A 20,480-nucleotide genomic window follows, 5' to 3' on the forward strand; every position below is an offset into this window, starting at 1 on the left:
TCTGCGTCCCAAATTGACACAGCCTCTGCGTCCCAAATTGATGAGGGGTTATGTGTTCACACCTCCACCTGCACCAACCAACCTCCTCCTCCTCCTCCCCAGACCTCAGCAACCTTTGCGCATAGGAAGCAATATTTAAGAGGAAAGAAGAACACAAGACCAGGAGGGAACAGACAGGAAAGACAGAACATGACAACCCCAACCAATGGTCAGTCACGTAAACATTCAGGAACATGGCACAAAAGACCACAACAGCTACAAACTCCAACGAAAAGAACATCAGGGTCCTTCTTAATTTTTACAACTCCCAACGATTCATAGTCACTTCCAACGATTCATAGTCACTTCCAACTAAACAGAATTTCACTAATTTCAATCATTTAACCTTGTAGTGTTCAGCGATCTTCAACAGCTGTTCTTTAGTACATAATTCTAACAGGTCCTCTGATGGAAAGCGAATTAACTTATGACTATGGTGTCTCATGTACACAAGTAAATAATCTTGCTCAACCCCTCTGCTGAGCACATCAGACCACAACCAGAGAAATGACAATCACCCTGAGCACCACAGAAGAGAGATGAGATACAAAAGGCCACCAAGAACCACAACACAATCTACAAAGGTGTCTGCATGGAGAGAGTCTCCTCCATGAATGTGGAAGAGGTCTATTTATCCTGGGACACACCTGGCCCAGGTGTTTCCCATGTAGCTGACGACCCTCCCAACTCCGCCCACCGGCATCCTAATAAGGAAACAAGAACAAAGAGAGAATACGGCAGACAGAGTGGGAGGGTCGTCACATTCCCCCCCCATAAAACCGGGGACCAACAAGAGCCCCGGAACAACGACACAGAAACCCCAAAACCTACAATAACTCAACCCTAGTCTTCGTGCAGATTTGTGGTGGGTATTTACGCACTGTAGCCCGCTGGCAAGGAAAGAGAACTCCCCAGCATGCTGGCAAATTCCACCAAGCCACGGATGTGCCCCCGAGACAACTGCTCAGTCCACAGACACCACACAAAAATAACAAACATTTAACCATGCCCAACATGTCCAAAATTGAAACACGTCGCTAAGCCTATCAGGGGAAAAAAGCTATAGCTCCAGGTAGCAAGTTCCACTACCCTACACAAATCTCCTACCGAGGTACACAGCCGATTTACTCACCTCAGACTGACTTCCAAACAGAAAGTAGAACAAGAGTTTCCAGGCTAGGCAGGGCCTGGAAACTAACCATTATCTCTCTCCAAAGCAGCACACAAATCAAACAACAAAGGCCACCAATACTGGGCCTATCAAACTCAAACACAATATGCAAACCAAACACATACCTCCACGGTCTCCAAAACCAATAGTTCAAAGATCCCGGATGAGCCTCCACTTGTCACGAACCGGCTCAAAGCCCGTAACAAAGGGAGACAACGTGGAGATAAGGAGTAACAAAATATATATTTATTAACTAAAGCAACTAAGGAAAATATACAACGGTGTGTGTAATCAGTAGTGTAAGTGAGTGTTTTGCATGCATGAATGTGATAATGCAGGGTGTTGAAAGGTGTCCAAATAAACGGCCACCAATAACCACAACACAATCTACAAAGGTGTCTGCATGGAGAGAGTCTCCTCCATGAATGTGGAAGAGGTCTAATTATCCTGGGACACACCTGGCCCAGGTGTTTCCCATGTAGCTGACGACCCTCCCAACTCCGCCCACCGGCATCCTAATAAGGAAACAAGAACAAAGAGAGAATACGGCAGACAGAGTGGGAGGGTCGTCACACAGATGAGATTAAGGCAGTCATCAATGACCTTGGACAACAGAAGGTAATGGCACTGGTGACAGACAATGCTGCGAACATGAAGGCTGCTTGGTCTAAAGTGGAGGAGTCCTACCCTCACATCACCCCATTGGCTGTGCTGCTCACGCATTGAATCTGCTCCTCAAGGACATCATGGCACTGAAAACACTCTACAAGAGAGCCAAGGAAATGGTTAGGTATGTGAAGGGTCATCAAGTTATTGCAGCAATCTCACCAAACAAAGTGAGTAGAATAAGAGCACCACATTGAAGCTGGTGTTGTCATCATGTTTGACAGTCTCCTGGAGGGGAAGGAGTCTCTCCAAGAAATTGCCATATCACAGTCTGCCGATATGGACAGCCCCATCAAGAGGATCCTCCTGGATGATGTATTTTGGGAGAGAGCGGTAAGCAGCCTAAAACATGTAGAAGTTGCACAGATTGAGGGCGACAATGACATCCTGTCTGATGTTCAGAGTCTGCTTGCAGATGTAAGAGAATAAATATGTAGTGCCCTACCCATTTCACTGTTGCTCCAAGCAGAGGAAACTGCAGTTCTGAAATACATCAAAAAACATGAAGACTTCTGCCTGAAGCCCATACACGCAGCATACATGTTGGACCCCAAGTATGCTGGTAAGAGAATCCTGTCTGGTGCAGAGATCAACAAGGCCTATGGTGTCATTACTACAGTGCCTCGCCACCTTGGCCTGGAAGAGGGCAAGGTTCTTGGCAGTCTGGCGAAGTACACTTCCAAGCAAGGGCTTTGGGATGGAGATGCAATAAGTTATGTTGGCACGACTGCCATATCAGCCACTTGGTGGAAGTGGCTTTGTGGATCTGAGGCTCATTCCCCTGTTGCCTCAATCATCCTCCAAATCCCACAAACATCAGCCGCCTCAGAGAGCAACTGGTCCTTGTATGGGAACAAACACAAACCAAAGCACTCAACAGCCTGACCGATACAAGGGTTGAAAAATGTGAGGCATTTTGATCCTGGCAACGAGCCATCCTCAATAAGGTTGGAAAGTGAGGATTAGGCCTTACAGTCACAACAAGCAACAAGATGAGGCCTTAGAGGTAGACATTGAGGAGGTCCAGGGAGAAGACATGGAAGTCTGAGAGGAAGACAACCAAAGCTTTAGTTTCTAGACTATCATTTTACAGATATATGTTGAAAACATTTTTGGGAGATGTGATGGATCATTGTGGATCATTCAATATTCCCTTTCTTTTGTTGTTCAGTGAAATCATTCCATGTGAAGAGTCAACTCATTTAATTAAGTTCAATTTTTTTTTTTAATATTTTTTTTTTTTTTTAATTCTATTGGAAGGATTTAATCATTTTCAATTATGTCTACTTATGATAAGGTAAAAGGTTTATGTTTCTGTCTCCATGTGATATGGTAAATATATCCAATGCAAAAAAACATCTACATTTAAATGCTATATTAATTTGCATATATTTCCATTAATTCCCATTTATTTCTGTGGGAACAGAAAGTTTCCACCTCTGAATATTCCCCAAAATGTGCAACCCTATTCCCAGGGGGTTCTCAAATTCCACTATGGTGGCATTTATGTTATGCTAACAACTGTGCAACCCATCTTTTTTCCAATGGACTATTTTGATATGATAGTGTATGGGAAAAGTAGAGCAGTATTACAAAAAGTGACATCAAACAACCAAATGCACTTAAACAGACCAGGCACATAGCATTTTAAACATTTAACCACCACTTGCCATCACTAATCAATATGGGAAATTCATCAAAATGAATTTGAATTGTAAACTAATCTCAAATCAGACAGAACAATGTATGGCCAGGAGCATCATAAGCCACCATTACACTGTCCTTTCTCCTTGTGAAACTCACCCAGTAGCTGGACCCCTCGTGTCAGGCCGTAGACGTCTATGAGAGCCCAGAGTGGCTCGGAGGCATGGACCCCGCAGAAGAACAGTATGGGGATAGAGTCAATGATACGGTAGAAGACCCGGCCCTTCTTGTCCACCCAGAATGAGATGATGTTGCCCTCATTGGACAGCTCCTCGGGCAGGGCCTTGGCCCAGAATCCGTTCTGTGAGACAAGGTCTGGGCAGGCGTACTTAGGCAGGTTGTCTGGGTTGATGCGGGATGGGTCCTTGGAGGTGAAGCCCAGACGCAGGGCTCCGCTCCAGCAGCACTGCTTCTTAGTGATCTGGAGGAGAACAGGTAAAGAGGTTTGTACCATTTAAAACATGATAAAAGAGAGTTAAGCTGGTGAATAACCTAAAAACCATTCCATTAGTCGTGTTTGTCTAAGATTTATCACTCCACATTCTGGTTGGCCATATGTTAAAACTTTGACAAACAAAATGGTAAACAACAACAAAAATAGACATGTCTGTTTATCATCTGGCTATTCTTGTCTCACCTCATTTAAAACCTCCATTTACACTGCTTTCGCCGTGTAAGATAACAGTACGGCTCACATGGCAATGCTTCCCATGCTCTTTCACTTTCGAGACATAGATGGACTGATAGGTGAAGTGGAAACGTTTGCTATGCTGCTTTGGCCCACACAGAATCAGGGTAATAAAGGCAACATACATAGTGAGAGAGACAAACAAAAACATTTATGGAAAACAGTTAGACTAAAAGAAAGAGATGAGAGTTTCTGCTTATAAACATGGTCCACCTCCCAGTCTGTCCATACCTTGAGGCGGACCTGCTCGAACAGGGCAATGGGCCGGTTGCTGAAGGTGATGGCGTTGCAGAAACTGGCCTGTCTCTTGACGGTCCTCTGGGCCATGTCCATGACGATCTGGGAGCCCTTGGCACTAGGGTGGAAGAGCAGTGGAAAGGAGGACCTGCTGCCTCCACACTGCTGGATAGGCAGACATCTCTTGGTGGGCTTATGGTGGCAGCGGTGAGACGTGGTGGGGAAGGAGCCACCCAGAGAATCTGAAAAGCAGGAAGCATAGGGGGAGTTTGTAGATATAACTAAGAACATTACTTAAGAGATCAGAAAAGTATTACTGAACAAAATATAGGAACCTAAATATTTCCAGCTGTTGTCTGGCATCCACTGTATAAATATGCACAACGTCAATATAGCAATGCATCAGCAGTACACACACAATCAACACTTCCTTTCTTCAATGTGTGATGATGACTGGGTGTATGTTCCTTTAGTAAGCATTTAACTCAAGCTCCATTTTCAGAAATCATATCAAGGAGTGCAAACAAAATGAAATATAGTTATGTTAGTCATCTCGATTTTCTCATTAGATAAAAACATAAGGATAAGAGCTGCTTGGTAAGCAGAAAGAATTGTGCAGCTGCGAGAAACTCATACAAAATTAGGTAATTTCTGTAATAGGCAATTTCCTGCAACGCCTATATTTTTTGCTATTCCACATCTTGCCAATTTGGCACTGGTTTGGTCATGAGTCTTGAATATATCTACATGAGAAAATAACAGATTTTGAGAGCAGCAGTTAGCACTGATGATAATACTCTGGCAAGAACAGTAAACATTTGGAAAACAGGCAGATGTTCCCTTTCAGTCAGTCAACTTCGGTACAACACACTATGGGGAGTAGCACTCTCCCGACTTCGGTTTAAGGATCTACAATCACGCCTGACAAGGCCAATGAAATCCACACCTCGCTGGAGCCCAGCCTTCCACAGGTGATAAGTGTGAGGCACTGTTCTCCTACTTGTCCTTGGCACAGGTTCTCTTGAGAATAGTGTAGCATTCTTTAGGGGGCTTGGTGTTTCTGATAGCGACTTCCTCTCCCGGGTGCCTGCACCTCAGCGGAGTCTTATGTCTTCAGGCTCCTGTGCGCTCTGTTTCCGGTTATGGGAGGCTACTCAAAGGAGAGAGGGTGACAAGGTTCTGTGGGTATCTTCTCGCCGCATGTGTCTGCCTTGGTTAAGCACCGCTTGACGTCTTCTCAGAAGGGTCCTGGTCCCTTCTCAGTGATCCGGTCCTATGTAGACTTGAGACCAGGCTAGCTAACATGCCCTGCATAGCGTGCTAGCCAGGTTAGCTAACTCGCGGAGGTGAGCTAGCTACTGCTGGCTATTCCAGCTTCCTAAAGGTGAATTGCTTGGGTAGTTATCTTGTTTAGTATGCTTTTCTAGTGTTAAGTCGCTTGGTTATTCTAAACAGACCGTGCTGTGGTCAGAGGCCAGCTAGCCTAGCTTAGATTAGAGGCTTCATCATACATAACTTCCAGCTAATGAAGCTTAACATCTACCCCCCCCAGCATTATGGCAATCCCATTCCTATTACAAATTCCTGGAGTTGGAGGAATGTGGGGCTTGCAGGAAACCTCCGATGGGGAAGCAGTCTCCGAGCACTTGGATTGGGTAACCCCAGGAGCGAGGGGCCTTAGCACGGGTCTGAGTGACCGGTGCACCCCTTCACAAAAACATTTGTGACGCCAGTGCCCCCACGTTTCGTTATGGCCAAACGGGTGATACGTCAGCTATTGCCAGAGCCACCAGTGTCCATTGGCTCCAGAGCAGCAGAGGCCTAAGGCACTGCATCTCAGTGCAAGAGGTGTCACTACAGTCCCTGGTTCAAATGCAGGCTGAATCACATCCGGCCTTGATTGGGAGTCCCATAGAGCGGCGCACAATTGGCCCAGCGTTGTCTGGGTTTGGCAGTCATTAGAAATAAGAAAATTGTTTGTAACTGACTTGCCTAGTTAAATAAATAAAAAAATAAGGGATTGGGCTTCATCCAGGCTTGACAGTCTCACAGAAGCACAACTTAGTTTGGAAGCTTGATGCCCCTTCTGTTACCCCACATTCCATTGTGTTCACAGGGCTCAAGGGGTATGTCAATCTCCCCATGATGAGAGTAATAAGTTGGGTGATTCACTTGTGACAGAATAACCCAAGAGGCACTGCCAATCAGAGTTCATCACTGATTGCCGGAGCCCCCGAACCCAGCTTAGACCATGCTTCAGGCAAACCTTGGTGCATAAACACAGTTGTGTCAACACAAAGTTCCACAGTATTTGCGGGTGTCAGAAGTGTTGTGTCTTCCACATGTGGGATCAATGAAGTGTCCCTTCTCCACATTCAGACACATGGTGCTAGAGAGTGATGTAAAGGGAAAAATAACCAAATCTCCCAGTCCACAATGTGGCACCCCTTCAGATGGCACTTGACTGCTCTAACCAAATGGCACACATGCGCAGTGTTGCTTTGGATCATGCGTATAGTGATGTCGGGGTACCATCTGAAATTTGTTGCGCGTCCCCCATGCTTCTACGATGTCATCACACTGACTGTTCAAGGCCTCAGTGCCCGTTTTGAGAGGGGGAATATCCTCCAGTCTCCAGACGCAGGCAATCTGAGTGGTTTCTATGTCAGATACAGGACGGCTGGTACAGCTGGTATTTCCTGGATCTGGAAATGGGTCAGGACTTTACGCCCCGCTCAAAACTTGTGTCCCCTAGTAAGCATCTCAGTCTATGAATTCAGAATGCTCACGAGCCACCGGCTATTACAGTCAACAGGCTGGTGGCAAGCAGTGTTACACACATACATGCTGGTGTCCCATACTCAGTCTCAAGGCTTCATAGGGAACTGAAAAAAAACTTTTCCGACTCCATCTCAGAACATTCCGTTTCTGGGTCTCGAGTCAGTGAATCACGCTTTTCTATCCCCATAGGGGGTGCCCAGGTTCTGCCTCTGATTAACCCAATTTCATCTGTGTCACGCAGTGTGTTTTCACCAGTGCCTACGCCTACAGGGGATGATGACTTCTGTGATAGAAAACGTTCCCCTGGGGCTATTGTTGTTGCGGCCTTTCCAGCACTGAGTGCTAGTCGCTCAACTTCCACGCATCTCACAGCCTAATCGGTCATGTCGAGTGTCTCTGTCAAGCCTACAGACCCTGGCCAAGGGGTGAGACCCCCTATTGTCAGGAGGCTCCCATGGTGTCAGTTGTACCCCGCAGGATGATCATGAAAGATGCATCCCTCAGCTAATCCAGCTCGTGGCAGGCACTCTCTTAGCAGCGTCTCTCCAGCTGGAACAGGAGAAATTCACTAGGCAGTGCACCTTGTGTGTAATACCCAGACCTCCACAATCTTGCAGGGTCAGGTCTGGGTGGTCTGCCATGGGCCATTTCATTTAGTATTCGTTGTGGGTCGGCTTAGGGCGTGATATTATTTCCCCATAGTATGTTGTACTAAAGTTGACTGACTGGAAGGTAACGTTATGACTATAACTACTGTTCCCTGAAAGAGGGAAACGAGGTACAACACCTGTTTAGCCCCTGCCCGTTCCTGTGATCGGTGAAGAGCGGTATTAAAATGAAGGAATTAATCAAGCCTCATGCTTATCACTTGCGGAAGGTGGGGCTTCCAGCAAGGCGCTAATTTAATTGGCCTTGTAAGGCGTGATTGTAGATCCTTAAACCAAGTATGTTGCACCTCGTTTCCCTCTTTCAGTGAACAGTAAGTTATATTCATGTTACGTTTTCATCCTACAATAGTTACAAGTGGGAGGAAATTAATGAGTCATTAATGAATGTGAAATGCATGATTCCAAAGGCCCTTGAGAAGGTAGTTAACAAGAATAGGTAGCCAGGATATTAACTTTGGTGATGAACCGTAAGACTGCTAAAATACTCAGAGAGATGGTGAAAGCGACACAGTAGTGATGATGAGGATGACTAGCAGTTAGCTTTGTGTAACCCAACATCTCTGGGTTTGCCTAATGTTAAATTGATTGCATGAAGGCTGCATGAATGACTGTCTTTATGAACATGTTGCAGGCAGTCATCAGGAAAAACAAAGTCAATGACTAAGAGCAAGAAAATAGGATTGCCATTTAATGTGCTATTCAAAGCTTTGGGCATGTTAGAGGAAGCAGCAAATAGAAATCCCAAAAACATATTGTATACATTTCCCTGAACAAGCAGAAACACAAATGTGTATAACAGGGAATGAAAAACTACTACAAAGCTACTGCGGGGCGTATCTGACTTGTAGTAAATTAAAGAATGCATCATGGGTAATAAACGGCTCTGACACATACATCCTTTAATGCCGCTGTAATTGACTCAATCTACTTCTTACATCTGGCATTTTGTAAAACACTAAGCTCTAAATCAACAGTTAGGCTACTCCCCTTGGTTAACCCCCCCCCCCCCCCCCCCCCCCATCTCTCATCAAATAATTACAACAATGCCAAGGACACCGAGTTATCATGGAGATATTTCTGGTTAGGTCATCCCAAATAATGCATTTTTCAGAGAAATTTGTGGGAATGAGGCATATGTAGCTCATGTTCTTTTTTGACTTTCATTTAGCTGATTGTCAAATTAACATATCAGTCACAGATAGCAGTCCTTTACCAACCTACAGACAGTATTAATTAGTAATTGTGAGGGAGCAGGTCAACACTAAACTGAAAAGCAAAATGTCTAAGGATCAACAAATAGAGAATGTTTGCATGCCTAATAAAAGATACGCGTGTGTCCATAGCCTAATCTAGACATGCCCTTAGGAACAGAAAGTTATTCTTGCTCATCAGCTCATATCTTCTAGGGGTCAAGAGCTTTTCAGACTACCCAGGAAACAAATCAATTAGGCAGCACAGGCAGCCGGTGGCACATTAAATTGGGGACGACGGGCTCAAAGTAATGGCTGGAACGGAATAAATTGAAATGGTATCTTACACATCAAACATGGTTTCCATTCACACCATTTCAAATGGTATTATGAGCCTTCCTTCCCTCAGCAACCTCCTGTGTTAATATTGGCAACAGAGCATCATGAGGCATTTAAGACCACAGGCTATTTGCAGCTGCTTAAATTTCAAGGCAGAAATATTGTGTGGTGGGTAAACACTCCCGTATCCTGATCCATGAATGTAAATATAGCATAATTTGAAGAGGACATTTTATCAGGAAATTAACCAAATGTGCTTTTACAGAGTTTGTTTATTTGTGAAACTCTTTTAGGTTGTGGCTGCCAATAGAACTCCAATGAATTGATTGGGCTGAACTGTCATTTAATGCTTATTTGTTAAAGTATACACTTGTGCCTTGAGGTCTTCAAATGAGGCTTGGGCAGTATGCAGCTTGGCATACATTCATACCAAACTTGTGCCATACCAGGATATTTAGGTAATACTTGCACTGGACAAAAGGGGTGCCGTTTTCAAACTGTAATCCGAAGTACATGTAAAATCCCATAGAGAATGCTAACGAGTGCATTGCAAACATTTTGTACAGTTTCTGACCTAAACTATACAAGCAACTCAAAAATGCTACTCACAGTTTGCTGCACGCAGAAAAAAAATATTAGCCAGAAAGGCTCTTGATCCAGATGGGGAGTCTCTGCTGTTACCAAGCGAATGCTTCATTTTGGAAGAAGCTAACCACTTAGCTAGATAGCTACTAGATTAGCAAACCAAATGCACAGCTGCAGAGCATTTAGACAGTTATCTAGTTGTGAATTACATACTGTAATTAGATCACCCTGGCGCATGCTGCACAACAGTGAGTGACTCTCGTTGTGTGCTTGTAAACAAACTACCATACAATTCATAATAATGTGAACGTATTGTACAAATTGACTGCAGGTATTTACTTAAAGTAGTGACAAATATTTAAAAAATAAATATTTAATGGTATTGATGGTATTGAAAAACCATTCCGTGGCTTTTTCCACATACCCCAGTATACAGTATACAGCCTAAGCCTAATTCAAATGTCTATCCCTGGGCTACTTTAACAATGTTGAATTGTTCTCTATATACAACAATGGTCTTAAATTAAGTCAGAACAAATCAAGTAACCATATTGTATTTAATGTCAAATTATGGGCTTTACATTCAGCTAGTGCTAAGGTGGCGCAAGTATCAATGTAAAAACTGGCGCACTGGCATTTCCCAGCCCTAATGCCAGGTTCGGCAATTTACCTGTCTATCATCAGCTCGCTTGTGCTGAGGTGGGAGGGGTAGCAATATCTGAGATGTGTCCTTAAAAACAAGTGTGAGCAGTTTTAACTTCATTGGAATAGGGGGCAGCATTGGGAAGTTTGGATGAAAAGCGTGCCTAGAGTAAATTGCCTGTTACTCAGGCCCAGAAGCTAGGATATGCATATAGGTTTGGATAGAAAACACTCGAAAGTTTCCAAAACTGTTAAAATAATGTCTGTGAGTATAACAGAACTCATATGATAGGCAAAAAAAAGTGATTGCCTATCCAATATCCTGTGTCTATGGGGTCAGATTGCACTTCATAAGGCTTCCAGTAGATGTCAACAGTCTTTAAAAGTTGTTTCATTGAATAAGAGCTGTTTCAACAAGTGGTCAGGCTGAAAGCCTTTAGTTTAGTCGTGTGGCCGTGACGCTCATTCTCTTTCCTTTCTAATGACAATGGAATTGTCCGGTTGGAATATTATTGAAGATATATGATAAAAACATCCTACAGATTGATTATATACATCGTTTGACATGTTTCTGCGAACTTTTGACTTTTCATCTGCATTTGGATTACTGGACTAAAAGCGCGAACAAAAGAGGTATTTGGACACAGATTAACTTTATCAAACATTTGTCTAACATGGAGACCTGGGAGTGCCATCAGATCAAAGGTTAGTGATTAATTTTAACGCTATTTCTGACACCTCTCCTTGGTTGGAAAATGGCTGTATGGTTCTCTGTGGCTAGGTGCTGACCTAACATAATCGCATGGTGTGCTTTCTCCGTAAAGCCTTTTTGAAATCAAACAGTGGCTGGATTAAGAATAAGTTTATCTTATAATGGTTTATAATACTTGTATATTTGAGGAATTTTCATTATGAGATTGCTGTTTGAATTTGGCGCCCTGCCATTTCACTGGCTATTGGCGAGGTGGGAAGCTAGCATCCCGAACGATCCCAGAGAGGTTAAGACCCACAAAAAGTAAGTCTTAATGGTAACACAGTTGATAATAGCATAGATTTTGAGAGCGGAAGTGCCCATGGAAGAAGATATGTTCCTTTTTTGCCGGTGAATCTCCTATTTAGAAACATAAAAACAAACAATTAGCATCTACCCCAATTTCATTTAATAAAAAAAACAAGCATAGCCTCCCCTTAATGAAGACTGGTTTTGCAGCATCACATAAGTGCATATTTTTATCCTGGACATTACCCAAAAATAGCCTGAATAAAGGGGTTAGATTTGCTCCATCAAGAACTGACTGAATTCAATCGTGAGTTGGTTGTCTGTGTTCGCAGGTGGGAAGAGTTAGACAAATTATTTCACCAATTAGCTTCAGCCAGCTGGTGTGCAACCATGGCAAAAATTGGTTTGACTTTCCAATCTCAGGGGATAGTTAGGGACTGTCAATAAATTAAACAATATAAATGACATAATATTTTCATGTTGTACACCTTTGGATCTCATTAAATGCTTTCAATATTTGTACACTGAACATAAAACAGAAATGCAACAAGTGTTGGTCCCATGTTTCATGAGTTGAAATAAGATTGCAGACATTTCCCATATGCACAAAAACCTTATTTTACTCAAATGTTGTACACATTTGTTTACATATCTGGTAGTGAGCATTTCTCCTTTGCCAAGATAATCCATCCACCTGACAGGTGTGGCAGATCAAGAAGCTGATTAAACAGCATGATCATTACACAGGTGCACCTTGAGCTGGAGACAAAAGGCCACTAAAATTTGCAGGTTTGTCACAACACAATGCCACAGATGTCTCAAGTTGAGGGAGTGTGAAATTGGCATGCTGACTGCAAGAATGTCCACCAGAGCTGTTTCAGAGACCTTAAAGTTAATTTATCTACTAAAAGCCAACTCCAATGTCATTTTAGAGAATTTGGCAGTACATCCAACTGGCCTCGCAACCACCTCGAACTACGCAAGCCCAGGACCTCCACATCAGGCATCTTCACCTGCGGGATCTTCTGAGAACAGCCACCTGGACAGCTGGATGAAACCGAGGAGTATTTCTTACTGTAATAATGCCCTTTTGTGGGGAAACAAAATATTCTTGTTGGCTGGTCCTGGCTGCCCAGTGAGTGTGCCTATGCGCTTCAAGGCCTACCCATGACTGCACCCCTGCCCAGTCATGTGAAATCAATAGATTAGGGCCTAATTAATTTATTTCAATTGATTGATTTACTGTAACTCAGTAAAATTGTTGCGAGATATGTACATACACACACAATTTTAGTTGGTTTGAAGTCACGGCGATGGTCCCTAACTAGCCCCATAGGGATATTCCAAGTCAACACAAATTTAACACAGGCAATATGATCAGATCACGTGCAGCTGCACTCAGAATGTATTATTCATTGTGTGAAGCCAGCTATAGGCAAAATTTCAAAAAATAACACCCTTCATTTACGTTGTGATGCGGTCACAAACAAGTCTCAAAACGACCAAATTATCCTATTTACACTTCGCAGTAAATGTATCGGTATAATAAATGTTTGACTCATCTATGCCACATAGGCTGTTTTCCAAATGAGAAGTTGGTTTTAAGGGGCAGTTGCTGTATAATTACAACAACTTGTCAACCAAAGATAATGTACATTTGTCATTTAGACACTATGACTTATCGCTCTGGATAAGTAAGTACATTTTCTTCTCGAAGTATGTAGCTATCTGTCAGCTAGTAGGCCTAATGGGGAAACAAAGTCGAGTGTTATTCCCGAAAGTATAAATACCATCAGCCAAATTGCAAATACGAAGTTCATTCTTGATCTAGACTACATGCACGTTTCTGGGCTAACAAAATATTGCATTGCTATAAGTGTGATAACGTTTGCATGCATTTTACATACAATTTACACATGAAGTCATAGCTTGAGTATTCATAACTTACACTAATTTTCTTGCAGACTCTTTCCAAATGTGTGCATTACTGACCCTTAACTCTCAATATATAATCATCCTCGATTTGCCATTTCTGCTACAAGGTTTTCGTTGTAGCCTCTGACATCAACAACGATTTAATTACTAAATATATGCAATCTATAGTCGAATATTCCTCCACCTCAAATGTAAAATCTCCTTACCGTACAAGGTATTTCTTGTTATCTGACCTCCCATGTTTTTAAATACAAGGCAAGTTCCTCTTCTCTGGGTTTGTTAGACAAAATATTCAGAGGCATGCGCTCCTTGTCTGTCAACATAACATAATCGGATAATTCACGATTTCGTTCTCTCGGGTTCACAGAAGTCCTAACACTTAACCCTCCGTGAGAGTAGTGGCTGTCCCAGCCGATCGGATACAATAGCAGCACCGCAGCGTAGAATCACATAAGGTGAATCTTCAGTAATTACCATTAGCGCTATCGATATCTTCAACGAAGGAGAATTCCAACTAATTTTGAGGTCCGCGAAAAATCACCGTATGAACAAACCTAGCCCGACCAAAAACAAGTTATGCATTGAGAGGAAGGAAACAGCCTATAAGAAATATGGATGACCTACACAGCTTTGGAAAATGCAGAAAAACTCCGCCAAGTTACTTTTATCTACCGCGCAAGTAGCCCAAACGGCCGCAAGATGGCCCTATTATTATTTTGTCATTTTACGGCTGACTAATGTGCATAGCCAGCAATACACTCATGTCCCCCGTTGGCCGGCATCATAAATCATACCCACTGCGCAAAAACTGGTTGAGTTGTTTCAACGTCACTTCAACCAAAATAATCTAATCAGATTGTATTAGTCACATGCGCCGAATGCAACAGGTAGACTTTACAGTGAAATGCTTACTTACGAGCCCCTCACCAACAGTGCAGTTCAAAAAAATACGAAGAAGAGATCAAAAGTAACAAGTAATTAAAGAGCAGCAGTAAAACAATATATATACAGGTGGATGCCAGTACAGGTAATCAAGGTGATGACGTTGAATTACCGTGGAAAACTGATTGGATTTGCAAAAAGTAATCAACACAATGGAATTTCGTATTATTTTCACCCAAATCCGATGACATGGTCATTTGTTTTTTATTTCACCTTGAATTCACGTTATTGGACAACTTAACCAAATTTAAATCTAAACATTGAACTGATGTATGTGCCCAGTGTGTCTTCCCTTCAGGCTGCTAATGCGTCAGTTTCCTCCTTAGCTTAATTTAATGGCTCCTCTGTGGAAACAACTGCCAAAATATTCATACTGTTAATAAAATACAATTTTCCACCACAATTTTCGGATTTTCAGACAACTTCCGGATGGTGCGTGACTGTTGCTTACCCCTGGCTGAACATAGTGGGCAACATCAGGAAGTAGCATTAGCCACCTTAGCATAGTGGTGGAAAATTGTGTTTTATTAAGACAGTACACGTATTTTGCCAGTTTTTTTTTTTCACCAACGAGCCATTCAATCGAGTTGAGGAGGAAACTGAAACATTTGCAGCCTGAATGGAGGATGTTTCATGTAAGAGCCAGTCCAAGGTGTACACGAGTGTATACCCTGCTGTGCACATTAAAGTCGGACGTAAGACGACGTAAAATAAATAATACTGCCATCTTGCGACTGGTTGGGCTACTGCACAAGTTGAATGGATAAAACCAGCCACAATGCATGTCAATTGCCTCGCGCAGCCTACATTTTTAGGTTGATATTAATGAAGACATTAATTAATGTGTTTATGAACAGTGTAAATATAAACCTGCATCAGGTGTTAATAGGGCTGACCCCATTTAGTCGACTGGTTGATTGATAGGCTGTTGGTCGACCAAGACTGTTTTATTGGAGCAGTGGCAATTGTATAAAACAAATGTATGGCACAATTAGTCTCAGTGGACTAATTAATTGTGGAGGCCGCGGGGATGGCACACCAGTATCACATTTACTGTTAATTCCCATAATTTCTAATATACAATGTTTGTTTTGGTTACGGTCATTTCAGTTCAATATATGTATTTATTATGTATGTATTATTATTTCAGTCTTACCGTTGTCATTGTAGGAATGGAAACGTTGTTTACAGAGCGCACAACTTAGGCTACACTTTTTTCCCCATTTATTTCCATTTACAAGTTGATAATTTATTAATTGTCTTTTGTTTGGAGCGCTCCTGTCAATTTTTGAGTAAGGACAAGCACCTGATTACGCATAAAAGTAAGCCTAGGCTACCTGGCCTGCGTGCAAATGTAGGCCTGTAAATGTGCCTATTTGGGGAGCTGATACTATTTCTGTCTTAAATCAGCATCACTGTGTAGCTCCTCAAGCTACTCGTTCTTCGCCTCAAACAGTAAGTAAACTATCTGTTTTTACATCCATCGAGAATGACAATAGTTCCTCAATATTGCCTTTTTGAAAACTATTTCCAGCTCTTTCACTTTCAATAACCACAGCATGAAAGGGGAAAAAATGTCATAAATTAAGCCTGACTGACTACTTCTTATCCCCTGGGCAAATAGTATACAGCTGTCTGCCCGGAGCACACTGGTGTGGGAAACTCGGGAGGGCCCAGAATATTATACAATGTTGCAAGATTGCTAGCATGATCGGGTTGGACCAAGTTAATAGTGCGTAGCCAATGTGATTTATAGGATATGTATTATCAGTATATGTTCTACCTTCAGGCTGCAGTCTTTTTATTTGTTGGTTTATTTGTTGGTTTATGTAGGCTATCTTTTCATATTGGCAATATAAGTTACTTTTAGATTTGTATCACTTTCATTTAGATATTTTGATGAACCACATGGCATTGATTTTGAGATATGTAGACTTTATTATAAATGAAACTGTTCCACGAAAATGTGCTAATGAAAATCATAACTGGCACGCAGATCAGTAGAAATGGTATGATAACTTGGCACTTTAAATGGAAAAGGTTGCAGATCGCTGGTGTAGACTATTACTGGCAACTTCAGGAGCATAATGGCAGAATCTGCGAAAGCATCAAATCAGTGCTGAAAGCATCAAACAAACTCAGTAGCCTACATATAGTTTATTTTATTCAATCATAGGGTGTGTCTATATATGGAAAAAGGCCTCCGCACAAGCTCTGTTTCGGGTTGCACTTTCACTGTGTCATGTATATACCAGGCTAAGCTATATGTAGCCTAGTTGAAATGATCCAGACTGAACAAATGTTTGTACTAAAAATGGTGCACAACTTTGGGATTTATTATGCTCATGTGAGCCCATTTTTAACACTGATGCATTTTGACAGGTTTGACTGTATAGCAACTACTATGCCCATAGACCGCTAGCTGCGGGCTGGAGCTGAAGAAAATGATTGAAGATACCAAGACAGCAGAGCTGTGTTGTGAACACCAGTAATCAAGTCAGGTAGGCTGCACACGCATGCTTTTGTAGACTTGAATCATTAAATGTAGGAGTGATGAGCACTGGTTACCATTTTTCCCAAAGAAATGGGAGTGATTTGTTGGTTATTTGACAAAGCAAGTCAGCCACTTATTACAGTGTAGGTCTGCTCTGCAGTGTCTGGGTCCAACCATGCCAAGTTGACATCATCACAGCCCCGGCTCTCAATGGGCACTTCTCTGACTTTTCTTTGTCACCTCAGCCATTACATAATGCATGTAACAAGCCAGCCTTCAGATAGTGTAAGTAGCTTGGCTAGCAGCAGCGGTGGTATTAATATACTGGTTGAAGACATACTGGTTAGTTAGACATGCGAGTTTGTCAGAAACAGCATATCTTTAGCCATCTCTGCCGACCCAGTTGTTGTCAACTGTTGTTGTCAGTAGTCATCCAAAGCACAATGACAGAATGGAAATCAGAGAAAAATGTATCCAGTCTTTACTTGACAATATGTTTGCTTGAGCTCTGATGGATTGTGCAGTTTATTTATTAGAAAGTTTAAAAAAAACACTCTTGGCTCAGGAATTAAAAGAGAATCACAGTGCACTTGGAGGGTGTTTTCATGTGGGATGGAGATCCCTGTGGCTATGACATTTATTGTTAACACAGTGTGATAGCTGACAGGCCACCTGATCACTTGACTTTGAAAATATGATTAGGCATTTTCTGATCATAGGATGAGCATTGTAAACATATAGGACAACATGGCCTGGAGTGGAATAAATGTATCTGCACTGCATGCAGTTTAGGCATGCTTTTGAAATTAACTGAATCAGTCAACAAAAAGTATGGATTTCAAAAACAACCTCGAAGATAATTGAATAGATACCCTTAAAACTAGCATGGAATAATACTTATGACATTACCAGTGGTGTAGTGGTGTCTGAAGAAGTGGGTATACTCTTGTGCCGCACATGTCTAATTTTATGACAAACAGCAGTGTGTAGGAAGGAGATTCCTATATGTGAGAAGTGTGCAGGAGGACATGAGACAAAGGAATGTGTAGTATCGCTGGAAAAAGATTTGTGTTAATTCATGGTGCGGGAGATCAGAATTGTCCAGGCTGCCGGGCTGACCTAGGATCAGATGGGGCCAAAGTAGTTGAACAGTGGTGAGCTTTTAATGGGTGTAGGGTTAGTTGTTAGGGCATTCATCTCTTTTCCCCGTCCTTTTTCCCTCCCCTTTTTGTTACAAAGTGTAATACATTCACACTCCAGAACTGTAGGCTGACACACATTCCACACAGTAGGTGGTGGCATGCACTTCTAATGTATGTTTGGGCACTGCCATAATACCATAGCAGAAGAAGCCTTTCATCTACCAGAAAAGGGTTTGGCCTGTCATTAGCATCACTATATTTTTTTCTGTTCCTTAATTGTTTGAAACCTGGACTTCATATTATGAGGCTTGTTTTACCTTGCTTCAAAGTAGCCTACAACCAAAATCCCACCATAGAAACGTGGAGGCAATTATTTTATAATTACTTTTTCATATGCGCTTTCCTGTTCTATTTGTTTTCAAGTAAACATTCATTTTCTAGCAGCCAAATGCATTATCCTAGTCATATTAGCAACCCGTGATAGTTATTGCTTCTATAGAAATCCCCTATTTCTAAATTTCTAATGGATATTTCCATCTCTGTCCATGTGCAGTGTGCATTTTGTGTTTTCCTGCAAATTAGATTTGAAATCACTGGCCACTTTAATAAATGGAACTCTAATCACTTTTATAATTTTTTACATATCTTGCATTACTCATCTCATACAGTGGTTCTTCCTTTAAAATGTGTATCCTACTGCAGCCCACCAAGCAAAATCTTGTGGCACGTTATTTGTCAGCCATTGTTGCCATTAATGCTAGTTGGTGCTAGTTTGACCACCAAAGGGCAGTTTGAGAATCATTTGACAGTCTTCAATATTGGCTATACTAGATCATTTTTTTTGTGAGAACATAGTATGAGGATTGATTTTAAAATTTAGCTTAATTAATTTGATTAATATTATGGTGTTTCAATTCCATGAAAAAGGAAACCCTTAGCATTTCCATTAGGAAAATATGGCGTTGTACAATGTGACCATTTCCACACCCTAATTGTAGGCTAACCAATACCCAAACAGAGATTCAGTGGAAGATAAATCAATTTGATTTTTCAAGACCAGTTCCCATGCTTGTCTCAGAGCAGAGCGAAACGGTGATGAAATAGTTGACACCGGGTAGGCTATTGCTTCAAATCCTATTATAACAATTGGATGACGGCCGGCCAGAACATAATAAGTATATAATATTAGCACAATTACTTGGCCTACACTAAAAATGTAACATGTTTAACACACATGATTAGTACCTAATAAATTCAGTGACAATAAGGTAATTTTGATCTGATTACGCACAAAAAATCACTGTCTCTATTCAATTGTTATTTTAGTCTATTTCTCTGTGCGTTGATTGGTGAGAAACAGGTCTACGTAGCCTGCTGTAGGCTACACTACTTTTTTAACGTCAACGTTTGTTCAGAACAATTTGCTCGATAGCAAGATAAAATGTCGCTCTCATTAAATATCAAGAATAAAGGTGGATAATGAAAATCTAAGTTTCAGAGAATGTTCATCTCCATCTTTTCCCAATGCCAAGCCAGTGTCTTATTTGCAATGAAAATATCGCTGTTTGAATTATTTGCAATCTGACTAATTCTGAATCTAAGCATAGAACTTCAGTGGCCTTCCCGTCCCATATAAAGGCCCTACAAAGAAACATTGAATCGTCAACTGCAAGCTGCACCTTTTTTTTTTGTGTGTGTACATATTCTGTAACTTGAAATAATTAAATCTGCAGTTACAAGGAAGAGGGAAACAGTTGTGGACATGGTGGAGAAATTTGAAGCCTTTACTAGGAGCTTGAGATGTTTGATTTGGACTTGTCATCTGGAAGGCTACTGCACTTCAGCACACTGAAGAAACGACAGGCAGAGGGACCAGGCCGCAGCATTGTCAGAGAGGTGATGGAAGATCTCATTAAGCAGCTGAGGGACAATTTATCCACCAGATTTGAAGACTACAGCATGCCCAAGGATATCATTGTGTTTTGTACGTGATCCTCTCAGTCTGCCCTGGTGGATAATTCTCCTCCCTTGCTAAGACAACAATACCCTCGCTGGATGAGGTTTTGAAAATGTCAATATAACCTTTTTATTTAACGATGCAAGTCAGTTAAAAAGAAATACAGCCTACCCCAGCTAAACCTAGTTGACGCTGGGACAATTGTTTGCCGCCCTATGGGACTCCCAATAATGGTCTGATATGATACAGCCTGGATTTGAACCAGGGACTGTAGTGATGCCTCTTGCACTGAGATGTGCA

General features: G+C 41.9%; 1 protein-coding gene across 2 annotated transcripts in view; it reads right to left on the reverse strand.

Annotated features, from left to right (window-relative positions):
• Positions 1-14,789, reverse strand: part of LOC110502475 (E3 ubiquitin-protein ligase NEURL1) — a 68,317-nt gene extending 53,528 nt beyond the window's left edge. The window contains exons 1-3 of one of the 2 annotated variants that reach the window (XM_036960344.1): positions 14,562-14,789; positions 4,500-4,747; positions 3,680-4,001 (exon numbers count right to left, since the gene is read on the reverse strand). In XM_036960344.1, the coding sequence (XP_036816239.1) occupies positions 3,680-4,001; positions 4,500-4,601 (424 nt within the window). In that variant the 5' untranslated portion in view covers positions 4,602-4,747; positions 14,562-14,789. Of the gene's footprint in view, positions 1-3,679; positions 4,002-4,499; positions 4,748-13,851; positions 14,429-14,561 lie in introns of those variants that run through there. The other variant, XM_021580511.2, reaches the window with a different exon arrangement.
• Between the last annotated feature and the right edge of the window lie 5,691 nt (positions 14,790-20,480).

Source organism: Oncorhynchus mykiss, chromosome 23, assembly GCF_013265735.2.
Source record: "Oncorhynchus mykiss isolate Arlee chromosome 23, USDA_OmykA_1.1, whole genome shotgun sequence".
NCBI lineage: Eukaryota > Metazoa > Chordata > Actinopteri > Salmoniformes > Salmonidae > Oncorhynchus > Oncorhynchus mykiss.